General features: G+C 48.7%; 1 protein-coding gene across 7 annotated transcripts in view; it reads right to left on the bottom strand.

The window, feature by feature from the left end:
* Positions 1-211: 211 nt before the first annotated feature.
* The window catches only part of TOP3B (DNA topoisomerase III beta), a 636,381-nt gene continuing 609,033 nt past the window's right edge, over positions 212-27,559 (bottom strand). For all 7 annotated transcript variants that reach the window (XM_069619981.1, XM_069619976.1, XM_069619978.1 and 4 more), the window contains one exon: positions 212-765. In XM_069619981.1, coding sequence (XP_069476082.1) covers positions 290-765 — 476 coding nt within the window. In that variant the 3' untranslated portion in view covers positions 212-289. The remainder of the gene's footprint in view (positions 766-27,559) is intronic.

Genomic DNA, 27,559 nt, shown 5'->3' with positions numbered 1-27,559 from the left:
AATGTGAACTGGAGTGTTGATTCATACATGATTTATTCATTTTTCTAATTTTGTATCAAATAAAATAAATATTTTTGTTATGTAATAACTGAATAGAGTCCTATGGATAATCTTTCAGTAAACACTGGTATGGTTACCCTGGTCCAGAGCGTAGGGTCTTCTGCGTTTTTCAGTATAATACATTATGGATTTCACATTGATAAAAGACAACTTTTTAGGAGGAGGTTTTTATTGGTATATATTATTTCTAAAAAACACCAAAGTGGTGGCAGTTTATCTGGGTGCTATTTCATACAAAGTATGCAGCCAGAGCTGCCATTCTGTCCTTTGGCTTTTTGGGGTTTCCTCTGCCCCCTGGCCTGCGCCCTCGACCCCGGCCCTGGCGCTTTCCCTGCCCTCCCCGGTGCATGGGGTGTCGCATTGTTGCATGCTTCAGTTCCACCAAGTCCTGGAACACAGGGTCACAGAAAACACAGCCAGTGTGCTGCGTCTCATCCCCTGGCAGTGGCGACTTGGCCTTGTTGAAGTCCACAATGACTAGAGAGGCATCACACAGTTCGCAGTTCTCTGGCGACACCCGCACCTTGTGGGCATTCTCAAAGAAGTGGACTATCACGTTGCACTTATTGCAGGCCATCTTCCACTTGGGGCCCGAGGTAGGGTCGAGCACTAGCACACCGTTCTCACACTCCACACATTGACCAATTCCAAGCAGGTTCAGCGAGTGTTGGCATGTGGGGTGTGTGCACTCATTGCATCCCATTCCTGAAAAAAGAACAAGAAACAAAACCCATTACAAACATGGCATGAATATTACTTGAATAGGTGCAATTGTGGCAAGGACAGATTGCTGCAAATCCATTCTTTGAACCGTTTATGCATTAAGATTATTTCCTTTCAATTACACATTATTCCTCTTGACTGTTCAAGGAGGAATTTAACAACTATTCCCTGCAACCGTTGGCAACAACCACCTCCCCAAAAGGATCAGGGTACATACATGTGACAGACATAACCACATTTATTGGGACCAGAAGCTGCAGACCTGAAGACCACAATCACACCCAATCCAAATGGGGAGTGGTCTTTGAGACAAGCAATCAGTAAATGTTGCTGGAAGAAGACAAGGCTGTTAAACCAATCAAATGAAGTAAATATTGAAAAGATAAGTCACTGTGGAATTTCTTCCTTAAATGAAGCAGTGAGCAACGGCAAAGGATTAAAGCATTGGTGTGGTTACAATTGTAAAGCACTTGTGTACGATTGTCTTGCATGAATACATGTCCTAGGGACATACCATGACTCTTAAGACAACTATCAAAGTATTATACAGGTCACTGTTAACACAGAAGGCAAAGACAATTCTTGGGGTACACGCCGTTGGACATTATTCTTGAAGTGTGATTGAGGTCATTGCACTAGTACCAATTTCAAAATACATTTTCATTTAACGTTTAATAAATATCCTTGGTGGTGTCATGAATGCATGCATCTGGGCAGCATCTACATTTACAATGTGAAGGGCATGTGGATGGGGAGGTAGGGGTCAACTAGGGAGGAAAAGAGCACAGGTATGAACACGTTATTTACCTGTAACTCCTGTTCTCCAGCATAGGTCTAGCGTGGATTCACATGCTCATGAATATTCCCAGTCGTCAGGCTGAGAATCCTCTGTGATAAAAGAAAAGCAGTTTCGCTTTAGCCTGAAAACTGCTTGTTTCTTCTATAACCAATCCCTATCCTCTGGGTCATACTGCCCCCATCCAATGACAGTAGTCTCCCTAAGCTCCACCTCTGGTGCCATCTTCTGATTTGGTAGAGCATGTAAAGTGGCAGTATGAACCAAGAAGAGCCACATAGGGGAAGAAGGGAGGGTTTGCATGTGAATACATGCCAGACCCATGCTGGAGAATAGGAGTTACATCTAAGTAACCTGTTCCTTCTCCAGCATGGATTCACATGGTCATGAATACGATTACATACCAGTACATACAAACAACCACGGGAGGTGGCAAGGCTCAACAGAAGCAATAAATTTACCCCTGAAACAGACACACCTCAAACAAACAGGTTGCGTAGCACTGTTTGGCCGACCCGGGACATTCACTGGAGTGCCTGTCGATGCAGTGGAATCTCGTGAAAGTGTGGGTGAATCTCCATGTAGCAGCCCTGCAGATGTCGAGCAGGGGAACACCAGAGAGTAACGCAGTTGTCACTGCAATGGCTCTGGTGGAGTGGGCTCTCGGACAGCCTGGAAAAGGCCTGTTAGCCAGACGGTGACAGTGCATGATGCAGCCGGAGCATGGCCTTCCCATGATTCACAGGTCCAAAATAGTGTTGAGATGTTTCCAAAAATCCTTCATGCATGCCACATAAAACTTCAAAGCACGAGCAACGTCCAGCGAATGCAACGTCCAGCGAATGCAACGTCCTTAACGCCGGTGTAGATGGATTCAGGAAGGCGGCTTGTTGAGGTGGAATTCTGAAGGAACCTTCGGCATAAAAGACAGGGTGGGTCCTCAACACCACCCTAGTAGCATGGAAGGACAAGTATGGCTCTGCTTGCAGGAGAGGGCCTGAATCTCCCCGACTCCTGGCAGAGGTGATCGCCACTAGGAAAGCCGTTTTCCATGAGAGAAACATCTGAGGGGCCTGATGCATTTGTTCAAATGGGGGTCCCATGAGCTTAGTCAAAACCACATTGAGCTCCAAAGCTGGAGCAGGAGCCTTCACTGCGGAAATGTCCTGAAGAGGCCTTCGAGGAACTCCTTGACATGCCTGTGCGACCACTGAGAGGACTTACCAGGTGCCCTGGTGTAACAGGATATATCAGCCAGGTGCACCTTGAAAGAGGTGTGTGCTAGGCCAGCCTTGGCCAGGGAAAGCAGACACAGAAGGAGCTGCAGAGCTGTGACACACAGTGGCATAACCTTCTGAGTCCTGCACCACACTGTGAAGCATTTCCATTTATGGTCATAGCACAACTCAGAGGAAGCCCTAGCCTCGGCCAGGATCTTCCTACATTCCAGCTACAGGAAATAATGCCCAAACTCTAGGGCTGCAGAAGCTAGGCCATGCGGCTCAGCGACGGTCGGTCGTAGTGCGGTATCGCTCCATCTTCTCTGGAGCCCTGCTTCTGGATTTAGAACATGATGGTGGTTTTGTCTGTGAAGATTCTCGCCACCTTCCCTCGCAGGAATTATTTGAGGGCCCAGAAAACTGGCCAGGACATTGATGTGAAGGTCTTTTTCCTCTGGGAGTCTGAGGCCTCTGGCATGCAACTGTCTGGTGTGGGTCCCCTAGCCCTCCAGGGAGGCATTTATGGTGACTGTTGCCTGGTACAGTGGGATCTGAATGGGAGCTCCCTGCGTGAGATGCGGGCACCCACCCCCACCATCGTAGAGCTTGCTGGAACTCCTGGGTGAGGGTGATTTTGTCAGTCCAAGCGACTTGTAGCCACCGTTGGTTCAGAAACTCCTGAAGAGGCCTCATATTGAGCCTGCAAAAAGGGACGATGTGGATGCAGGAGGACATCATTCCCAACAGCGACATGATGCCTCGTAATGTGGCGGATTGTGCCAACGAAAGGCGCTGCACCTTCCTCCGGATGGCCGTCACCCTCTACTCTAAGGGGTTGGCCAGTCATGCGACTGTGATGAGACGGGTGCCCAGGAACAGAGCGTTCTGTGATGTCTCCACGCAGGACTTCGGATAATTGATGGAGAATCCAAGCTCTGTCAGCAGACGAATGTTCTCTGCAGTGGGCTGGTTTGCCAGTGCGCGACAGCGGCAGAGCCAGTCGTCCAGATTAGGGTAGACATGGATGCCCTTGAGGCGTGGATGTGCCGCCACTAGAGCCAAGCACTTCGTAAACACCCTTGGCGCCGATTTCATACGGAAGCGCATGGTCTTTAACTGATAGTGCCGCCCCTGGACCACAAACCCTCAAGAACTTCCGTTCTTTTGGGTGAATGGGGATTTGAAAGTAGGTGTCCTCCAGATCTAAAGTTGCCAGGAAATCCCCTTCTTGCAGCTGGTCGAGCATGTGCTGCAACGTGACCATCCTGAACTTCTGGGACTTCACATATTTGTTGAGATGCCTTAGGACCAGAATAGCCTGCTACCCTCCTGACTTCTTCCGTACCAAAAAGTATCTGGAGTGCACTCCAGTGCCCCGGAGGCGCTGAAGGACTGGCTCTGTAAGCCCTTTCCTTAACATGGACTGAACCCCCTGCAGCAATTGAGCCATGTGCAGTTCTTTACGCACCACAGGAGGAATGTGAGGGCACCCGTGTGGAAATTCCAAGGTGTGCCCTTGATGAAGAATGTCCAGCATCCATTTGTCTGTGGTGATGGACTTCCACTGGTCGACAAAGTTTGCTAGCCGGCTGCCAACTGGGATGCGAAAGTGGGGGCCCGGGTCCACAGCTGGTTCAGGCCTGCTTGGGCATCTGCGTCCTGTCCAGCAGGAGGTAATGACGCTGACCTCCGCTGCCGAAGGCTTGCGAGCAGCCCCTGTAGGCTTCCTGGGCGGTAAAGCAGGAGGGCTGGCATGCAGAGTACCCCCTTGGAGGACCTGCTTGATTTCCCTCTTGTGGAACTCAAGGACAATGATCTCCTCTGCCTCAGTGTCCCAAGCGAATGTGCTGTTTCCGTGTTGGTCTTAATCGATTGGAGCGTCCCATCCACAGCCTTTGGAAACAAGTTGTCCCCATCGAAAGGCTTGTCCACCACCTTGGACTGTACATCTGCCCTGAGGTCCGTGGCCTTCAGCTAACCTTGGTGCCAGAGGGCCAGCCCATTGCCCATCTGGCAGAATACAGAGTCTGCAATATCGACCACCATCGTGATGGCGTGGTCCAATCCCACCTCACCCTCCTGGAACAGGGCATAGGCCTTCTTGTCATCCGGATTAATCTGAGCTAATACCAGAGCTCCCGGTCTACCGGGCCAGAATGGCCAGGGCATTGGCGGTCTTAACAGTGGAGGCCACAGAGTAAAAGATGTGCTTCCCCACTGCATCAAGCTTCTTCCCCCTCCTGTTCCAGAGGCACCATGGCTGAGGACGAAGGATTCGAAAGCAGCGGCAGACACCACAGAGTCTGGATACACTGCAATCCCAAGCACTTGGGGGCTGAGCACGGGACACTGTACTGCTTTTCCAGCCGATCCCTCTTCGGAGGAGCAGTACTAGGTGTTTTCATCAGTGCCAAGCCTTCCTCCTTCCTCACACATCCAGCAAAGGGAATGATATCTTCTGCAAGGACTACCTGCGTTGGAAAAGAAAACCTTCTCTTTTCTTCTCTTCTGGCACCAAATTCAACAGAGCGGATGCCCTCGAAATCATGGCATGGAAGGAACCAACCTCGTCCGGTGGAGATGCTCTAGCTGGCACACTGGCACCCAATGTCTCCGCGTCAGCTGGGCCATAGTCATCATACTCATCTGTATGTGTTGATGTAGTAGTGTCCGTATCAGTATATATTCCGGTGTTCGGTGGTTCCGCCACCACCGGGGTCAAAGGCCTCGGGAGCGGTGACGGTTGGCGTCTCGGCCTTGAAGGACCTCTAGGACCTGAATCCATGCTGGAGAATTCTATGATTCAACGTGTCATGCTCTTCATAGGCCCCTACATGAAAATGAGTAGAAGGATGCACCCTGGTGGAAGAGTTAGCTGGAGTAATGCACCCCTTGTATTCTGCCATGGAAGGCTAATCATGGAAGTGAAGAAACTCAGCCAGTATAGGTCATCACAACAGAAGGAGAAATTACTTACCGTAACGTTCTTTCTGTGGATTCTTCTCCCGCAGATTCCTATCTGATCGATATTCTCATCTGCTGCTCGGACAATTCTTCGACAGAGGGAGTAGTGGACCTCAAGTCGGCCATCGATCCATCTTGCTCGGTGCTCAATCGTCCTCTTTGGACGTGATGTCGGGTGTCGTATATATACCACGTCACTACGCCCTGTACCTCAGTTCCCCCCTTTTTTCCTGAGTTTGACCACTGCAGAGAAAAACAGTGAGAGAAGAAGGCTAAACAGCCAATAAGAGGTTAACAATAACAAGCATCCCAACAGAATGAAAAACTCTGTGTAAAGACTTGCACTGTAGCCAGAATCAATTGATTGAGAAGAACATGCGGCTTGTCAGACAGAAAACGGTCACTCCAGGACCATCAACATCTACTCACGAAGATAGACAAGCACCAACTACCAATGCTTTCTGAGAGGGGATGGAGGGAGATGAGGAATCTGTAGGAGAAGAATCCATAGAAGGGAATAGTTTCTAACCTGTAACTCCATTTCTCCAGCATTGGTATCTTTCATGGATTCACATGCTTAGAATATTCCCCGTCGTCAGACTGGGACCCTCGGTACACATATATAACCTTTTCCTATAGGAAAACTTCGGACACTTTTGTGTCCTATCTACGTCCTTTTAGGACCCGCCCACGCACGCTCCGTAGGCCGTTCCAGTATAAGAGGCCCGCCCCCGCGGCTCCCCTTCAGATTTCGGCCCCTCCAAAGTAGGAAGGGTTAAACTTATCAAGCAAATACATTGCATTCCGGGGAGGCTGGCGGGCGCATGTGAATCCATGAAAGATACCATATACCATATATATAACTATTCCCTTCTCCAGCATTGGATCTTTCATGGATTCACATGCTTAGAATAGATTGTATAGCAGTAACACCTGAAACGGGGGTGAGAATGTAATGTAATATACCCTCACCATAATACACAATGCATATGTACAGCAGGAATAAGTTTACTCATATAACCTTACCCACATAAAGTATACTGTCATCAAAAGGTAGAAAACAGACTCTCCACAACGTGGAGCTTACCTTACTGAAACAGATGGCGCAGGACAGCTCTTCCCATCTGCACCTCGTCCGCATGCTGCCTGGCAAGGCAGTAGTGGCTGGTAAACGTGTGGGGCACTGACCATGCCGCAGCCTGGCATATGTCTATTAGCGGAATTCCTGCCCATAATGCTGCTGAGGAGGACGTTGATCTTGTAGAATGGGCTCTAGGATGCCCTTGCAGCGGCCTTCCAGCCTTGGAGTGGCAAAACGCAATCGTCGATGAGACCCATCGAGCCAATCCTTGTTTAGAGATTGCTTTTCCCCTCGTCGACGGACCATATGCGATGAACAGTTGTCGAGTAGACCTGAGTTCCTGTGTACGATGTAGGTAAAATTTCAGAGCCCTCTTAACGTCCAAGGTATGAAGAGCTTTTTCTGCTGCCGATGATGGGGTCGCGAAGAAAGTAGGGAGAACAATGGACGAGTGTTTGTGATACACTGTCAGAACTTTTGGGACGAACGTAGGATTAGTTGCCAGGACCACCTTGTCCTTAAAGAATCTTAAGTATGGCGGGTCTACGACCAGCGCTTGCAGTTCCGAGATTCTCCTAGCTGATGTGATAGCAATTAAGAATGCCAACTTCCACGATATGAATTTCATGTCCGACGTGGCCATAGGCTCAAAGGGCGGTTTCATTAAGCCTGCCAACACTGTGTTGAGACTCCAAGTTGGAGGGAAACGTTTTACCGGGGGAAAAGTTCGAAATAAACCCCTCATGAAGTGTTTCACAAGTCTGTCGCTGAATAGAGGAGACTATCTCTTCCTCGTGAACCTCGAGATGGCCGCCAGGTGCACCTTTATCAATGTGAAGGATAAGCCCCTCTCCGCCAAGAGAAGCAGGTAAGGTAGAACTTGTTCCGGCGTCACCGTCAACGGTTGTAGGCCTTGCTGTCCTCGACACCATTCACAGAACCTCCGCCACTTATAGGTGTAAGATTTGTTGGTAGAAGGGGCTCGAGCCGCCTGCAGAATTTTTTGACAATCCTCCGAAACGTCTAAAGCACCGAACTCCGAAAAGTCAGGAGCCAGGCTGCAAGGTTGAGACTGTCCGGGTTGTGATGCCACACGTGCCTTTGTCCCGGGATAGTAGGTTCGGGACTCTCGGAAACGCTATTGGATGTTCCAGCGACAGGTGAAGCAGGTCGGAGAACCACTGTTGCCGCGGCCAGTATGGTGCCACTAGAATTACCCGGCAACTGTATCTGCGTATCCACTGTACTGTTCTCCGTATGAGGGGGAACAGAGGAAAAGCATAAAGGAACCTGTCCGTCCATGGGAAGGAGAATGCCTCCCCCATGGAACCCTCCTGAGGCCATCTGCTTGCGAATTGCTTGCATTTCTTGTTGTCCTTGGTTGCGAAAGCATCCACAGGGGGGTGACCCCATTTCTCGAACACTTTCATCAGCTGAACTGTGTCCAGTTCCTATTCGTGTATCTGGGCCATGCTTCTGCTGAGGGAATCTGCTTGCGAATTACTCACTCCCGGGAGATGGTGAGCCACGATGGAAATTTCGTGCTTTAATGCCCAATGCCATGTTTTCTGGGCCTCTATGGAAAGAGTTCTTGATCGCGTCCCTCCTTGTTTTCTCAAATAAAACATGGCCGTCGTATTGTCGGTCAGTAATCGTACTTGCGATCCCTTGATGTGTGGTAGGAATGCCTTTAAGGCCCATCGTACTGCTCTGAGCTCTAACACGTTTATGTGTAGGAGTGACTCCGTTGGAGACCAGCATCCTTGCGTTTGAAGAGTACCCATGTGAGCTCCCCATCCGGTTAGGGACGCATCCGTGACTATGGTCCTGTAGGGGTACACCGTTGTTCAGATTGTGGAAACTCTGCCACCACTGAAGGGTCCGAAGCAGCTTGTCGTCGTCGACGGTTATCTTGTCTGACCACGATCCTTGGGCCTGCGTCCATCGGTCCGCGAGGAATTCCTGGACTGGACTCATGTTAGGCGACAGTTTGCCAGCAGATGGATGCAGGATGCCATGGCCCCTAGGACCGAAACGTATTTCCTCACTGAGAGCCTGGTGGTTTGTCGTAGTCGGCTCGCCAGCTGATTGAGTTTTGAGGTTCTGTCGAGAGAAGGCTTCACTAGCCCTAACTGGGTCTCAAACTGTGCCTCCAGGAACACCAACGTTCTCGATGGCCGCAGAAAGGATTTTTCGAAGTTTATGGCAAATCCCAGCTGTTGTAGAAGCTGCATGGTGGCTTGCAAACTTGTGTTGGTCGACGCTGGGGAGGATCCCCTTACCAGCCAGTCGTCGAGGTATGGGTATACGTGATGGCCTTGCTTCCTTAGCCAGGCCGCTACTGGGGCCAGGCATTTTGTGAACGTTCTGGGGGAGGTCTTGAGCCCAAAGGGAAGAACCGTGAACTGGTAGTGAGTCTGCCCTATTACAAATCTCAGGAATTTCCTGTGTTTCCGACACAGGAATATGGAAGTACGCGTCCTGTAAATCCAGGGACGCTAGAAAATCCCCTTCTTGAACGGCGCGGATCACTTCCTGCAGCGTGAGCATTTTGAATTTTAGACCCTTTAAAGACTTGTTGAGATCGCGTAAGTCTAAGTGCTTGAATTGTAGAGAGTGCCCGTTCCTTATAGTGTCCAGCACCCATTGATCCGTCGTTATTTGTTCCCATTCGTCGACATATGCTGACACTCTTCCCCCCAGAACGGAGTGTTGTCTGTCACTGCTGATCTTTATTTTGCTTGTCTCTCGACGACGACGGATAGGATGGTCTCTTCCTGGACGTCTTGAAGTTCTGGCGTCGTTTTGCCGTTTGGGAAGCACGCCTGTATCCCTGGGAGGGGTAAGCCAACCTGCCAAAGGATCTGTCTCCAGACGCAGAGAATCTGGAATTACCTGAAGCCCCTCTAAAGGGACGAAAAGACTTGTAGCTTCGGCCACTCTGGAGGGCACCCAATGAACGTGCCGTGTCAGAGTCCTCTTTCATTCCCTTTAGGGCCTCGTCTACCTTCTCTCCGAATAGAAGGTCTCCCTCAAAAGGCATATCGAATACTTTGTATTGTACCTCTGGTCTGAAGTAGGTACACTTAAGCCATGACTGTCGTCGTAATACGACCCCATTATTGACTTGCTTGAAGCCTGACTCAGCGAGGTCCACCGCGATGTTTATTGCGTGATTGGAGGCTTCCTCACCCTCTCGGACAAGTAACATCGCTGCCTTCCTATGCTCCGCTGGAAGATGATCCAGCAACGGCGCTAGCCTGTGCCACATCCCTCTGTCGTATCTGGCTACAATAGCCAGAGAGTTTGCGGCCTTTACTGTGGTTGCTCCCACGGATAGCACTTTTTTGCCAAAGGCATCCTGGCGTCTTGCTTCGTTTTCAGGCGGAGTCGTGCACTTGTGCTGGGCCTTCGCCTTCCTCGCCGCTGCCGCTGACACCACCGATTCTGGCGTTGGTTGGGAGGATAAACACTTGGGGGTAGACTCTGGAGCCTTAAACTTTTTCTCGAGGCGTCCTTTCACTGCCGGCTCCGAAAAGGGGTGACGCATTGTCTGCAACCCCTCCTTCCACACGTCGTCTAGTATTGGTATTGAGAACACAGACCTCCTTCTCTTACCCATGTGGTCGAACAAAAAACAGTCCTTTTTCTGTTCTTCCTGGGACAAACCAAATTCCTTACACGCCTTCTCCATCATAGAATGGAATGATGCAATGTCGTCCGGAGGGGACGGGTGAGCTGGGCTTCTTGGGGTTTCTAACTCCACCTCTGACTCCCAGGTTGGATCCCTGGAGGGGGATGATGAGATATCCGACATGGCTCCCCTGTCAGACTCCGAATCTGGCAGCTCACCTTCCTCTTGGGCTGCCAGTGCTGAGATTGGCGTGCGTAAGTGCGTCGGTGGACGGGCCCGGCTCGTCGACGGGTGACTGTGGCAGGCTTGCCTGAGGTAGTCTCTGGTCCAACGACTGTACCAAAGACTGAAGCGTGGACAGAATTTCCAACGACAAAACAGATTGAGGATTGAGAAGAGGGGCAGATACCGGTATACCGGATCCCCTCGTCGACGACTTGTCAACCACTCATAGCCCTAGGTCTGTCGGGCCAGCTATTCTCCCGCTCTCGTCCTCCCTGGAGGACAGCGACACAGCCTGTTCTTGCAGTAAAGTATCCGGGGGCATCGGATCAAAAACTTCAGGCCTCCAGGCTTCCTGTAGAATCCCCGTTGACGAGGCCACCGTCGCAGTCGTTGCCGGTGGGACGGTGGATACCACATGCGTCAGTGGCAGGGTGGAGGCCGATGACTGGACCACCGTCGACGACGGTGACTTAGCAGGTGGTTTAGACGGTCCCGCCTTTTCCACACTTGGCCTGCCTTTACTCGACTCTCGACTCAAAGTCGTTCTATGGTGATCGCCCGAGGAGGATTTCGGCCTTTCCTTGTCCTGTGGAGCCTACCTCCGAAGGGGGGTATGCCCCCGCTCCATCATTCAGCCATGCCACCAGCCGTCGATTTCGGTCTTTGAGGGTCTTTTGAGAAAACCCTTTGCATATGTCGCAGTTATCAGCCGAATGATGAGGGTGGAGGTAGTATATACAATCCATATGTCCGTCCCCCTCGTAAACTTTTTTCAAGCCGCACGTCGCGCATGGACGGAACAGAGCTTTTCCTGACATGGAGGAAAAATTTCCTCGAACTCCAACTCTAGGTACACAACCTTGTACAAAATAGTAAGACGACGCGAGGAGATCCCACTACTTTGGAGACGGTTGAAATCTGAAGGGGAGCCGCGGGGGCGGGCCTCTTATACTGGGACGGCCTACGGAGCGTGCGTAGGCTGGTCCTAAAAGGACATAGATAGGACACAAAAGTGTCAGAAGTTTTCCTATAGGAAAAGGCTATATATGTGTACCGAGGGTCCCAGTCTGACGACGGGGAATATTCTAAGCATGTGAATCCATGAAATATCCAATGCTCGAGAAAGAACATTATGGTAAGTAATTCCTCCTTCAATGGATTGCCTTTCTCCTGCAGATTCCTCATCTGATAGACTCCGCAAGCAGTGGAACACTGGAGGAGGGCAGAAAGTTCACAATAACAGAACGCACATCAGCCCCACGGGCAACGTCCCGACTGTCGTATCTGGCAAACGTATGGAGTGAGGACCACATTGCTGCACGGCAATTATCCCTAACTAGGACCCCGCTTTGCAAGGCCGTAGATGTGGCGACGCCTCTAGTCGAGTGTGCCATGAAGTCAGGAGACAGATTGCTGCCTGCAGACTGATAAACATTCTGCAATGCACAAGCTAATCCATCGGGATGGCATCTGCTTGGTCATGGCCAGACATTTCCAGGCTAGAGAGTAGGCCACAAATTGCTGATCAGATTTACGAAATTCTGATGTCGTTGCAACGTAAAAACTCAAGGCCCTTTTGGGATCCAACCGATGGAAGCGCTCCTCTTCTTTAGAAGGGTGCAGCGGTGGGTAAAAGATCGGCAGGCCTATGGCTTGTGAAAGGGGAAACTCATACCAACTTCAGCAGAAAACCCGGCCTTACTTTAAGCAAGACCTTTTCCCGAAAGAATCGCAAAAAAAGGGGTCTCCAACAAAGGGCCTGCAATTCGCTGACCTTCCTAGCTGACGTAATCACAACCGCAAAGGACAGGAGTGCATAGGCTGAAAGGGAGCCACCATCAAGAAGGTCAAAACCAGATTTAAATCCCAATCTGGGACAACAAAGGCTTGGCGGAAACTTATTAACAAGGCCTTTCAGGAATTTGCCCATAACCGGGATCCTGAAAAATGAACCTTGATCCGGGGACCACTTGAACACAGACAAGGCCACAAATATCCTTTGACTGTGGTGAACTGAAGGCCTGAAGAGGCCAGGGACAGAAGCAACTCCATCACAGTAGTGGTGGGGCAAGAGATAGGGTCAATCTTACGTACCTTCCACCACACCTCCAATCTACTCCACGTGTACAGAGATGTTGTTGATGGGCTGCGTGCAGCCAGTAACAGCTCTAACAACTCATCAGAGACGTCCCAGTCATCAGATCTCATCCTCTGAAGAGCCACGCATGTAGGTTGATGGATTCTGGGTTCGGGTGGAGCACCAGACCTTCCGACTGGATTAGGAGATCTGGGCATCGAGTATAGGTGGGCAGATGTTCAAGTCCAGAAGCGAGTACCATGTTCTCCTCGCCCAAACCGGGGCGATCAAAATCAATTTTGCTTGAAATCTCCTCAACCTCCCGAGAACCCATGGAATGACAGGAATCGAATAGAAAGCGTAGTGGACAGAGAAGATTAAATCCATGGTAAACACATCCCCTAGCGCGGCATTTGCTGAGAATTCCCTCGAGCAAAACTGTCGGCACTTTCTGTTGGACTCTGTGGCAAACAGATCTACCGCTGGGGTGCCCCAGAGAGAGAAGAGCTCCTACAGGACTTCCTGGCACACTTGCCACTCAAATGAGACTGTGCTCTGCCTGTTCAGAGAATCCACCAAACTGTTCTCGGTCCCCGCCAGATGAACTGCCGAGACTGAGATCTGGTTCTCTAGCAACCAGAACCAGAGCTGCATTGCCGCTCTTCACTGGTACAGAACGCAGACCTACCTTGCTTGTTCGGGTAGTGCATGGCCACTGTATTGCCTGTCAAGATGTGGACCTGCTTCCCCTTCAGAGACAGTGTGAACGCCTTTAGCGCTAACCTGATGGCTCGCAGCTCCAGCCTGTTGATGTGCCATCAGGCTTCTATGCTGACCAAAGGCTGCTCACCTGCAAATCCTCCCAGTGAGCACCCCCAACCCTTCAGGGACGCATCCGTGAAAACCTGAACCTGAGGCCACGGAGGCCAGAAGGGTTCCCCAGCTAGCAAATTGCTGCTGTTGGTCCACCAAGAAAGGTCACTGACCAAGGACCTGGACACTATGAGGGTGTCCTTCAGAGTTCCAAGGTACTGGGACCACTGACCTTATAGGAGCTATTGTAACGATTGCATTCGCTTCCTGGCCTCTGGCACTAGAAAAATACAGGAGGCCATGAGGCCTAAGAGGCGGAAGAAGGAAGCCGCTGGTAAGGCGGCGCAGTTCTAGAACAGATCTACCGTCTGCACAATGCTAGCTACTCTCTCCTTCGCTGGGTTTGCAGTTCCCTGCCCGGATGTTCAGGACTGCCCCGATGAACTGCAGCCTCTGAGCTGGTGTGCCAGGGATAGGACAAGACCTGCATCGCTGACCACCCCCAGATCAGCCATGTCCAACAACGTACGCTGGACATTAGCTTAGAACCCCGAAAAGCACAGATAAGCCTGCCTGCTAAGGACGATTGCGGAACCCATTGCATGGCCAACACAGTCCGCCAAGCCCAGGCCCGTTTGCAAGGACTGCCTGGCCACCTCCTTCCCACCATCCACCAGTTGGAAGAAACCATCCCGCAACTCCCCCTCAGGGATGTACTGGGCTGCATATTCAGCTGCCTTCCACAGTCCAAACTAGCATTTTGCAAAACCACAAGATACATTTGTGGCCTTCAACGCCATGCTTCCCGAGGAGAAAACCTTCTTTGCTAGGGTATCTACTTTTTTGCCCTCCCTGTCAGTTGATACATTGGATGTGGAAGAAGCCGCCATGGTTGATACTGTGGACGCCTGAACAACCAACCCCTCTGGTGTGGGGTGAGAAGAGAGAAAAAGAGGGTCTTCTACTTTCCGGCCTATATTTGCTCATAAAGTTAGAGTTCGCCGGGGGGAATGGAGCAGGGCTGTTGACATAAGGAGACGATGGGGTCCGCTATAGCCAAATTGAAAAGCATACCACCCTACCCACGAGGGCCCCACATTTGGAATGTGCATGTGTATAAGGGTGGGCGTGCTGTAATACAGAATCTGGGGAGGTGTCCACCCACTGGCTTCATGCAGATCCCTCTGCCAGGTCGGCAAAATAGTCTGTTCCGCCAGCCCAAGAATAAATGGGGTCGACATCACCCTGGTCTCTGTCGTCGGTGCCAAAAATGTGGCCCATCGACCCGAAAGAAATCGGTTCTAGGTAGTGGTATGAAAGACCAATCACCGATGGTTGGTATCCAGGGTTTGTCCAGCGATGTCGAAGGAATGGCTTTTGGCGCTGACAGCTCTGGGTGCCGATGACGCCTCGAGATTGACCGGGACCTGCGACACGCGGGAAAGGTCCTGGTGTTGGAGACAGACGAGCCTTGCTCTGCGGCAAGCCCAAAGGTTCCCCAAATGCCGATGGTGTCGAGATTGATGCTACCTTGGGGCCGGGGAAATCAGAGGGAGCCACTGGAGCTACCAGTGCCTGCTGTTTCAGAGGTTGCCCCGTAACCCACAGCTGCCTTCTCAAACATGGCCAACATCTGGGACTTAAAGTCCTCCCATTCCTGCCTGGACACTGGTCCCGCCTACAAATTACTGCATTCCGACGAGGACTCTGAGTCGCATCAGTGACTCTGTTTCATTTTATGCGAGGACGGGAGGCTCAGAGAGTAGGATCTTTTCTTCGCCTTGTGCCGGTGCCTAGTCTCTTTCTCAGGTGTGGTGCCCTCCGTTTCCACCTCCGAAGACCCAGCGGTCGACCGTGCTGTGACTTGGTCGGCCCAACACAAGCTGGGCTGCACGGTCCCAAAGAGACTTCAGGTTCATCTTGCCACACGATTCGCACCCCTCTGTGTCGTAACCTGTGCCGAGGCACCACATGCAGATGCTATACATCATCGAACCACAATTGGAGCAGCGCTTGAAGCCCGAAATCCGAGGTGCTGACACGGCAGCTCAAGATGACAAGAAGCCAGAAACAGAGCGAGATTCGAAAATTGAAGAATCGCTTAGTGTTCCTCTAGAGCAGTGTGCCAACCGCACAGAATAAAAAACTGAGGTATGGGGTGTAGTGATGCAGAATATATTTACGGCACCCCTAGTCACGTCCGGAGTCTACGATTGAGCACCGAGTCAAGGCGGATCGATGATCAACAGCCAAATCCAGGTCCACTACGCCCCCTGTGAAAGCAGCTGAAGCTGGAAGCAAATATCGAACTGATGAGGAATCTGTGGGGAAAAAGCAATTCATTGAATAACATTAAGTTTCTTGTTAAAAATATATTATATATATATATCCAAAATCCATCTTGAAATGTGTTGTCTGTAATCCACTGCTTTCACCCACAACTTCCGTTAAGACACTTCCAAGACCTAAACCAGCAATCCTAGGAGAGGGTCTACAAGACCCAGCCTGCCATTCTGGCGTGAGGTTCCTCTGCATTTTGGATTCTTCCTACCTACTTTACCAGACTTTCATTGAGGAGCTCACAAAGGCTGTAGATGTGGCAATATACAGTGAAGGATAGCTCCTGCTTTGGATTCAGTTGCAAAGACCAGATAAAGACAGTTTAAGAACATTTTTATGGGATTTACACAAGAGAAAAGGACAGTAAGGGAATGGTTAATGTGGCCACCTCCAATGACTGCAACAAGTGAATGTTTGGTTGGATAGACGCTCTTGTGATTGGGGCATGGAGTTGCCTCCTCATCTCCAATTGGCCTACAAGTGGAGGGTCTGTTCCCTTACCATGTAACCACCAGGAGATACATGGAAGAACATGCTAATATGAATGAAAACTAATCGTGAAGAGACTGTGCCTCAATTCGTACTCTATTAAAACCCTTCCTGATAATGCAGCTCTGCTTCACCACTGTCTGCACTGGAAGTCAAGTTGCCAGAGGTAGGCAAACCCTAATCCTCAAGCAATCATGTTGTTTCCCATCGGCAGTCGCCATTTTTTCATGATATTAGATGAAATGGGGAATGTATTGAGCGGTTAGCGCACTGGCAACCAAAAGCACCCAAGATGTACGACTGCCAAAGAGCTAGAAAAGCTACCGCTACTGTAGAGAAGAACCTCAGAGTGAAAAGTGGCACCCAGTAGGTTGAGTCTTCTACATTCGTCCCGCTTTCTCGATCTGACTTTTTCCGGTCCATGGCGCACATATTCGGCGCTGATGGCGGGGACGATCAGTGTAACGTCGACCCCATATATGCAGGGGCTGGTGAGTGGAATATTTTGATGACCAGGCAGACCTTCTGGCTCTGGCACAAGGCCTGCATGATGCCCGCGGGCAAGACACATCTCTGGATGTTGAGTTGCAGGAAACTTAGCCTTATGCTCAGACCCATGACAAATTTAGAGCACTTGCGGACAGGATGGTTGACACTCTGGGACTGATTGCTTCTGCAGTACCGGTCCAGGGCTTTGAGCTCACAGATATCTTGAAAGAAGGTGCCACCAAGGAGAGAAACATGCCACTGAACCCGGCTATAGCTGACCCAGTCGCCTCCGTATGGCAACAGTCCTGCTCCATCCCACTGGTCAACCCCAACTTGACCAGCAATTAAAGACAGGCTAGAAGGGATCCATCATTTCTGCCCTCTCACCAACCCCAGAGGGGCCATTTGTTCAGGCAGCCACAGTACCCACCAGGGCAGCTTCATGCATCTGCAATCTGCCTCCAAAAGGGAGGGAAAGAAATGTGATGCTGTTGCAAAAAAAGATCTTCTCCTCCAGGAGCATTGTGGAATTCGATAAAATGAGGAGCCTGGGATTGTTATCATTAGAATAATCATAATACATTGTACATGCAGAAGTGGCATCATGTTTAGTTATCCATTATTGCATCCAGTTCTGATTAGTACATTGCTGAAGTAGACACTATCCACATTATTAGACTGCCACCTTTGCATGCATTTGCAATTTGCTTATAGATTGACATGTTATGCATTTGAAGAGAGTTGGTCTGTTATATGAAGGGTTTTCTTAGTAATGTTATGACAGAAAGAGATGCTTTTAGAATGACGTTATCCATTTGCAATAGAATGACACTTGCACATATTTGAAGTGCCATGATTGTGCTTTAGAGACACAGTATATTTGCATAATGATTTGCTATGCATGTATGTTTGCATTAGAAATAGCACTTAGGCTGAGAGAAACATTGATTGCAGGACAGCAGAACGAATTAGGCCTGGAATGACACACACAGGCATATTTGAAATGCACATAGAGCCATTTAGAATGACACACATGTATGCTTTGTAGAGACACATTTAGAGATAGGTTTAGTATGTATGTATGTATGTATGTATGTTGAGTATGCACTTAGAATGAGTTTGCATTATAGTGCTTGGATTTGCATAAACGCTAGGAAGCATTTACCACGAGGCCTAAGGATAATGAAAGCCATTTCTCATGGCAGACACAGAAGCGCCACTCTGTGCGAAGATTGTTATGGAACACTGGTTGTTCCAGTGGAGAGATCGAAGGAAGCTTATCAGCTTGGCTGTTGTGCTTCGCGGAGACAACACGAGGGTGGGGGCTGCACCAGGGAGCGACATGGACACATGGAGGGAGTGCTTTTGCATGAGAGAGAGACTGGACAGAGAGAGCATTTCGTGAATCCTGCAGTGCAGGAGAACAGAAATATGGGGAAATAGATGGTATTTTTGGCACCAGACACAGAATGGCCATGAAAGAAGATATGATGTTCAAATGTCACGCTGACAGCACACGCAGTGACCGGACACGAGAACAGGAACACACAAGCAGACTGGCGGGTATTGTTAAATGCTGACACGAAGGGAGAGACATTCTTAGGCTTATAGAATGTATGTAACCATAGAGATATGTGCGTCATGGGAGACTATAACTGAAGGGGAGAGGAGAGCCCATTAGAGTTGGAGAGAGCCACAGAGAGAGTTGCTGAGGAGTTGCGAAGTTGTTGGTTGCTGAAGGGGAGTTCTCGAGAGTTGCAGAGAGTTGGCTGGAGATGGTGCAAGACGAGATGCGATGAGAGGTGTCTTGGTGCAGCAGACTAATAAGGCCTTGATGAGATTGATCTGGCAGAGAGAGAGCTTGGCAGCTGGCAGTTACCAGAATTGAGGCCTGCCACTGACTGACTGATTGCAGAGTCGTGCTGGCAAAGACAGATCTGGAAACACATGCAAATGGGAAGTATGGTTCTGTATGGACTGACTAATTGATTAGAACAGACACTCACATAAGGGGAGAAGGGGAAACCAGACAGGGATTGTGTAGAGTGAGAGTGGGAAGGATGGTGTGGATTGGTGTGGATTTGTCCATGAAGGAGATTGATGCTGACGCTTTCATTTAGACTACATTAGACATTATCGGCTTGCATTAGAAACCTGAAAGGCTTATAGTTATTGAATAGATTTGCTTTACACCAGAAGTATAAAAGGTGCAAATTAGCCACAGCATTAGGATTGCCTGCATTGTTATGCTTTGCATCATGTGTGATGATAAATAAATGTATCCCATTATTATAAATTGAATCTATTCTTTGTGTTTTCTTTGTGTGGTGTCTTATGTTATTTGTTATTGTGTTGTTAGCAGTAAGCTAGGAGTAACACAGTGCACATAGGGCCTGAGATACGAATGCAGCAGGGGGGCGGGGGTATAGTGATACATAACCCCCTAGGAGGTTGTCAAAGATTGCCTGAGACCGGAGCGAGCTTGCCCAGGGGGGGCAAGACGACGGTTAGGGGTTTTGTTTTTTCAGACTGACAGCATGGCCTTGGGCTAGTAATGTTTTGTGCAGCTTTGAAAAATATTCCTTTGGCCTATGGAAGGCCGTAGAGCATGCAGCCTAGTACATCCCTGAAGGGGAGTTGCGGGACGGGTTCATGCAACTGGTGGATGATGGGAAACAGGTGGCCAGGCAGTCCCTGCAAACAGGCCTGGATGTGGTGGACTGTGTTGGACGTGCTAGGAGGTCGGCCATGGTGCTTAGGAGACTGGCCTAATGTCCAGAATAGGTAGCTGGACATGCCCTTTGATGGGGAATTCTTCTTCGACCTGAAGGCCGATGACTCCCTAAAAACTTTCAAGGAGTCTAAGCGTGCCGCAAAATCTATTGGCCTAGCTGCGCAGCTGGCCAAACATGCCTTCAGTTTTGCTTCTAGGGGCAAAGGGTACAGGCGCTGCGTCCAGTATGGCAGGAAGGCGCATTCCCCACAGGCCAGGCAGGGGAAGAAGCATTTCTTGCACTCCGGAAAGGACAGGGGGGCTTTCAGAGGTCAGCAGGCAGCAGCAGCAGGGGCGGCTCCATCCTCTAAGCCGCTTTGATTTTTCGCTCCCACAACTCACTGGTTGGAGGACGGCTGGCAGAGCATTGCCCCAATAGCAGGAGATTACCTCTTATGACTGGGCCCTAGAGCTTGTGCGGTGGGTTTGTCTGCCCTTAATAAAACCTCAGAGCAGACCACCACCTCCATGCCAACCAGAGCAGGAGCACCAGGAGGAACTGCAAGCCCCGTTGTTGAAGAGTGCTGTGGAAGAGGTACCGCCCGAGCAGAGGATCGGGCTGAGATTCACAGTATTTCCTGGTACCGAGATGGGGGGGAGGTCCCCGTCCCATCTTGGACCTCAGGGCCTTGAACGTTCAAGTTCCTGGGGAAAGATGAATTCAAGATGCCGACGTTGAGAGACATTCTCTATGCTCTCGAGTTGCAGGACTGGCTGGTGTCCATAGATCTTCAGGATGCTTACTTCCATGTTACAATACATCAAAAGCACAGGAAGTTACTGAGGTTCCTCATAAGGAACACACGCTATCAGTCAAGGTGCTTCCCTTTGGGTTGACCTCTGCTCCAAGGGTCTTTACCAAGCTCATGGCAGGTAGTCGCGGCTCACCTCAGGAGATCCGGGGTCCACGTATTCCTGTGCTTGGACGACTGGTTGATCCGAGGGAGGTCGACAGAGTAGGTCTTGTCCCATCTCGGGGACACCTGTTCACTACTCCACAGGCCGGGCTTCTCCCTGAACTTGCATAGGTTCCATACAGCACCAGTTCAGAGGCTCCAATTCATCCGGGCAATCATAGACACTCAGACAGGGAAGGCTTTTCGGCCAGAGGAGAGAGTTGTCAGCATTGCGCAGATGGTGCATCTGTTCCAGAACCAATCCACCTTCCCAGCAGCTTCCTTCCTCTGCCGCTCATGGCTTCTTGTACTCATCTAGTGCCAAAGGCCAGGTTGTGAATGAGATCACAATGGCTCCTACGAGGTCAGTGGTCCCAGTACCTCGGAACCCTGAAGGATGGCCTCAGGGTGTGCAGGTCTGTGGTCAACAACCTGTCTTGGAGGGCCAACGGCAGCAAATTGCTGGCAGGGGAACCTTTCTGGCCTCAGCTCTGAGTAGTCACAAATGCGTCCTTGTAAGGTTGGGGCGCTCACTGCGAGGACATGCAGGTGAGCGGCCTTTGGTCAGCGATGGAAGCCAGGTGGCACATCAACAGGCTGGAGATAAAAAGAGGAGCACGAGAGCACACTATGAGCGAGGCAAAGCACACGGAGAAACAGCAGTTCCAAGATGGCAGTTCAACGAGAGGAGAAAGACGGCGAAACAGAAGGGGGGGTCGCAAGGAGGGAAGTTCCCTTGACCTTTTCGACAAGGAACCGTTACTTCCACAAAACCTCGAGAGAAAGCGCAAGACCAGGAAACCAGGCTGAAGAATCCTGCATTGTGTGTCAGAGGTACCCGGGCGCTCTCCTGCATCAGTAATCAAGGCAGGGAAAATCTCCAGCCACCATGGTACTGTCCTTGGCTCCAAGAATAAAGCCGCTTCAGTGAAAGCAATGCAGCCCGTGAGTTGGGGAGACCGATACAAGACCGGTCTGTGCTGAAGCCAAGGTTGCAAGCAGCAACTTTGTATGGCGAGAACTGTAGCAAACAGTGTTAAAACGTGTGTGATAAGAGACACAAATGAAGTTAAACTGCTGGTGAGTGATATACTTTGACAGAGTGGTCCGGCATCGCATGGGTGCTCAATCGAAGGTCTCTCTAAGGTACCCAGCTGAGAAGTGATAAAAGTAGATAAAGTTGGTCCAGTGGAGGGAGATCAATTGAAAGAGAACAAATACATTTGAATCAAAGTGGTCCTGCAACGGGTCAAGACAAATCCTGAACACAGTTGAAAGTCTTCGATTTCGATGAAGTAGAGAAAGTTTGAAAAAGTACATAAATTTGGTCCAAGCTCGACAGGGGGAGATCTATTGAAAGCTGTGTGTTAAAGTGGGTCCGATTCCCGGCGGAGTGCGGCCCGGGGTGAATTGAAAATCACCCAAGAAGTTGTACATGAGAATCCTGACGAGAAAGGAACTTTTGAATGTTTGTTTGTCTTATCATATCTTACTCAAACATCAATAATCAAACCGACTCAAGAAGTTGGCAAAAGTCAAAGCTGTTTTAATAACAAGTCTTTAAAACAGGGAGTACAACAGACATCAACAGACGCCACACAGACTTATCTCAACATAATTAAAAAAAAACATTGCCTTTATACTAAATATTCGTCATGAGTGACGCCAGGACACGTGGCAAAATAGGAAAACCTGAAACAAACACTGGAAGTTGCTGACTAGTAGCCCAAAGCTGCACTCCCAAAGGGATAAGATCCCTGGTGTAATTTTACAACTAGGAGGGGTTGATAAGCTCCTCCATGGAGTCAATCAACCCCGGTAGTTGATGGTGTTAGGATATTTTTTATGACAAGAGGGCTATGCTTATACTTTCATTGCATTCAGAAGTCATAGTTAATAAAACATATCCATGTTTACATAGGTCTGTCCACCTGCTGGAATGTAGTAAGGAAAGAAACCAAACTGACTCGATACAGGTTAAAACAGGTAAAGAACAATTGTTTATATAGCACAATCAATTGAAACCACACTGTTAAACACACAGTGTGGGATGTGAATTCTAAGAAACAGTGTTTCAAACAACAGTAGCACAATTGAGCTGCAAAAACGCTCAAGTAAACCTAAATGAATATACAGTAGTTGTGTCACAATTCCATCATTGATCATAACTCTTGTAATTGTTCTGAGCAATATGATACATTCATGCTCAGTCATCAACATAGAAAAACACACCTAAATGGTCGTTGGTGCCAACGCGTTTCAGATTGTACTAATCCACCTTCAGGGCAGGATGTGTTAAACTTTCACACTGTATTCACGATAAATTCTCTCGGTTATTCCTTAGTGGTGGAGAGAACAGGACTCTCTGGTTTTAGTCAGGTCTGGAGATTGTCTCCTGGATGCCCGACAGCAATGGAAGGACGGCGGGTAGCGACCCCCCCTTTTTTTAGGATATTTGGTACTCTGAGTTAGAGCAGAAGTCGAGCAGCCCATCACCTCAATAAGAAAACCTACCAGGGGTTGTGGTTGGTCAACAGAGAACATCTACATATACTTTCTATGGGATACAAGGATGTGGTTGGATCTATAAGGTCAGGTGGGCAACTAAGCACATGCCAAGTGCAAGTCATCTTCTGTATCATGAAAATATAAGACATACTATTGGCTTATCAAACTATAGGTCTCTTTGCTACGTGGCCTTCTATAATTGGTTGGCACACTTGTACCCTTCTGGAAGCTTCCACACGCTAGCAACACGCAACTGGGACTCCAGGTGCTGGGATGGTTTGGCCTGGTCATGCCTCCCCATTCAATTAGTCCAACATCCATCATCACTCCTGCAGTCTGCCATTCAATTAATACCTTTCAACTTGGCCTTGCAGAGGCTCACTGTGCCTGGGAATAAAAGGGAGTGAAGCATGGTCTTCTGTTCTCAGTGTATCTCGACCCAAAGTCTATTCTCATCTGATCAGGTGACTGGAGACGACATTTTCGAGCTCTTTGTTGTATTTTAATACCATTAAGTGAAGAAATCTTGGCACCCTTCAATGGTTTTCATTATACCTCAAACAGGAGCTGAGCTTGCTTCTCACGTTTTTGTATTTTCTTGAGTACATGGCAAGGCTCTCAGCAGCCGCGACTCTTGACTCGGGGCCAGGTGAGCCTTTCTCGAATCTTCCTTCGCCGTCAGCTATTATTCTGCGGCACCACACTTCCAATTCTTCTATTCACAGGGTCCAAGTTTGCTAAAGTGCGTTTGTGGAACATCCAGATTCTATATATTCTTATGTATATACATTGGCGCATTGCCACAATATATTCACTACATAGCCGGCCTTATGATTATTTTGTCTACTTGTGTTACTGCGTCTGTACAATTTGTAAAATGGTTTTGCATTTTATCCAGTGCTTCTTCGCACATGAAATCTTCATTTCAGGGGTGAAATGTTACATTCTTCCTTACTTCACCATCAGGTTCTATAAGGTTTATGTTCTTACTTCATTTATATCTCTTCTGTGTATGTCACCTCAACTTCACATCACCAGTTCTTGCTTTCATCCATTTTCACACTTCTTTCAGAACTTCCTTCAGAAGATCATCATTTCTTTGTGGATACATATATGGTTTTCTCAATGGATACCTTGTTTCAAGGACTTTACACAGTATTGGTATTCTCACTGGGATTGCACGTGTCGAAATTTCCGGCTGACAACATATAGGCAGAATAGGGGCAGAACTTCCGGTAGAGGTACTTGGCTCCGCCTCTACCTCTCCATTGATGCACTTTTACCAGGTGATAAGGCAGTGTTTTTACAACCCTCTGAGACTAAAGGGAGGTACAAGGGTTTTTATTAAAGGTTGGTGAGCCATCCATCTCACTCATCTCCCATAGGATACCCCAGGAAGGTAAGGAAAATTGACCAGTAACCCCTACTGTCCGTTTTCTGTATTAGGTTCCCAAAGATGCTGGCTCTCTCAACTTCCTCCATAAATTCCCATCTGTCCCTACTCTATCCAAATGTTCGTGTTCTAAGGGAATTAGGAAAGTGCCCTGACCTTGCTCAGAGGAATTCAGGCTTGTTCACTCATGCCCATATGCTTACCATTCCTCTTCTACTGTCGAGGTCTCCCCTTCTCTTGCTTCTCCCACTAATTCTCTGTCCCTCTGATGTTTCACTCTTCTTAGTTATCACCACCACGCTTTCATGTTACCTTTCTTCCCCCTTCCCATCTACTGATCCCTCCTCCACTCTACTGCAATCTCCCCATGATCCTTTCACCCTGCTGTCATACGCTTCATAAACACGCTCTACACTAGCCTTTCTATACACTCACTATACAAACATGGACAATCATACTGCAGTACCCTTCCACTTACTAAGGCAGTGCCTCACCTTTTCAAATAACAGATTCCACAATCCACTGCTTCTTACTTCCTCCTTCTCTTCAGGCTTCATGCTTACAAACTGCAACAACCCGTTTCCTCCTTTGTACGTCCCTTCCTCCAGCCATTTGTCAGTTTTCCCTATGCCAATATGATTTCCTATTTCCCCTCCCAGGGCATGTATGTGCACAAAAAAGCTTTAGTATGGGACTAAGCCCTACCCACTCTCTGTGCGGACCTACAGCGGGTCAACCATTGTGGGCCTGCCAGTTCAGTGTCCCAGTCTGTCGGGAATTCCACTATGGTCGTTTTCCCTGTTCAATAACTTCTCTAGGGGGTGTATGGGTCCTCTCTAATGTCCTTGGTGGTCGAGAGCTGAACATAAGTATCTGGCGGCGAGCCCACCTAGGTGCCGAATCAAACCACTAATTGGCATTTGCGATCAGCGCCACCTTCTTTCTCTCTCAGACTCTTTGCTACCTCTGCGGAACACTAGATTTATGGCATTCAGAAGGATTGGTTCTGTTCATGGGTATCTGTCTCTGCGATTGTGAAATAGACATGGGGCATTAGTTGAGGATTGGTGCTCTGCTGCTTGTCTACTTCACTGTTCTACAACTGATAGAAAGAGACTGGTGAGTACCTGGACAATGAGGTATGGCACGAGACAAAGGTGTACTGTTGACTTGTAGATGGGCACAAAGGGGAAGGGTTGAACTCTCCTTGGCTTTCTTTTCCCTCAGGGCCAGGACTGGCTCTGAGTTGTAGTGTGGCAGGACAATTCCTCCATCCTTTTTGGCAAGTCCAGAGCAGTGGACACACTGCGGAACAACTAATCCTAGAGTGGGGCACAAGCACCCAGCCAACAAGAAAGCCAAACCTCTGTTAAGGGTGGGACACAAGCACCCAGCCAAAAAGAAAGCTAAATCTTTGGGTCCAGAATAGCCTGGATCTTTTATCAGGGGATTTCAGACAGCAGACACTGATAATCATGAAGTTAAAAATAAGCAAGCTTGACTATGTAGTAATGTAATCGCTGCAATATCTGAGGAAATGCATTCCCTCAGTACCCGCACTACAACTGACAACTGTGCACCCAAGAATGATTCATAGTTCTCTGGACTCAAATTGCTTTCCCAATTTGTGGAAAAACATCATCAGGAGAGATGTGGCATACAGTACCCTCAGCGAGTCTTGCCTCTCCCCTGCCTCACAGAGAAAGAACAAATACAGCTCATAACTCTCTTGAACGGATATTGTACGTTTTCAGTTGCTATTCACCTAGAATGTAAGCACTCAATCTGCAGTATGGAATGTTGCTTTTTTTAAGGTGTTCAGTGATTGGTTGAATTATTTTCTTTTTCAAGCAGAGTATGGGCTGGGACACCCTGATGAAGGTGAATCTTGCTACCCTTGAACGATATGGGTCATGTCCTTAAAACAGTAACAGCTTTTCCTTTATCTGGATAGGATTGCAATTTCACCAAGATGTCTCTTGGTCGATCCTTTGCAGAGCACAGTTTGGGTCCAACCCGATGTGCCCATGCAATGGACCGATCTAGTCCATGATCAGCTGGCAAGAGAAGAGCAAACAAAGGGTTCAGCGTACACTGTAAATCAGTCCTTTCAGTACCTTCTTTCATAAAGTTCAAACAGAGGTTGTCTCTACGACATCTGTTCGAGATAATTGCCCTGGTCCAACAATAAGTAGTTAATGTTTGGAGCATCAGGATCTCTCCCTGGAGCTTGCATACTTCATTAGACAAGAAGTCAGCGAATAATTCCTCAGTGGCAACAATGCTTTCTCCAAGCAACTGGATCGCCTGATGAAACTCCTCTAGCATTTTTCTCATCTACTCTTTCAGTGCTAGAATATCCGGTTCAAGATTTCCGGTATACAGTGATTTTAATGAAAAGAATTTCATAGAGGGACGTTTTACTGAAAAAAACCATTGAAAAATTAACCAAATTCTTTTTTAATATATATGGGGGCTAGGGTATTGAGGTAAAACAAGTGGGCAGGGTTAAAATCATAGGGAAACGCAGGGCTCAAGGGGTGACCCTCTGAAATAGACACAAAAAGTGGTGATTTTATTTCAGTAAAACATCCCTCTCTGAATTTTGTTCCACTAAAATCAAATAGAACCAATTTTCCTCAGATTCTGCAGGCACGGCGCTATGCCATCTCTAGTGAACACCATTGCATGGTTCACTTGGGAGCTTTTGAACGTTGCTCTGTGATCCCTGATATAACTGTGGCACCTAACAGCAAAGGGGACTTAGATTTTTCACTATGTGACTGACCATCTGTTTTAAGGAAGCTACCCATAGTGACCTTCAATGATTTTCTTGTATTTCATGACAAACCTAGAACCCTTTCATGAAGCATCATATTAGATGTACCTTTTACCGCCACCACAGCAGTAGAAAAGTCACTTTATTTCACTTCTGGATCACCTAAAGGAGGTCACACTTCTCAAGCTCTCGATGCCCTACAGATCCTTTTGCATTTTAATCACAAAACAGCAGACAAATCTCTGTCGCTTGAGGATTAAGCAGTGGCGGGGGGGGGGGGTGGTTGTTTACACATTAAA

The sequence above is a fragment of the Ambystoma mexicanum genome, chromosome 10 (assembly GCF_040938575.1).
Source record: "Ambystoma mexicanum isolate Mex_15411 chromosome 10, UKY_AmexF1_1, whole genome shotgun sequence".
NCBI classification, from domain to species: Eukaryota; Metazoa; Chordata; class Amphibia; order Caudata; family Ambystomatidae; genus Ambystoma; species Ambystoma mexicanum.
This window is presented reverse-complemented; position numbering and strand designations above follow the sequence as displayed.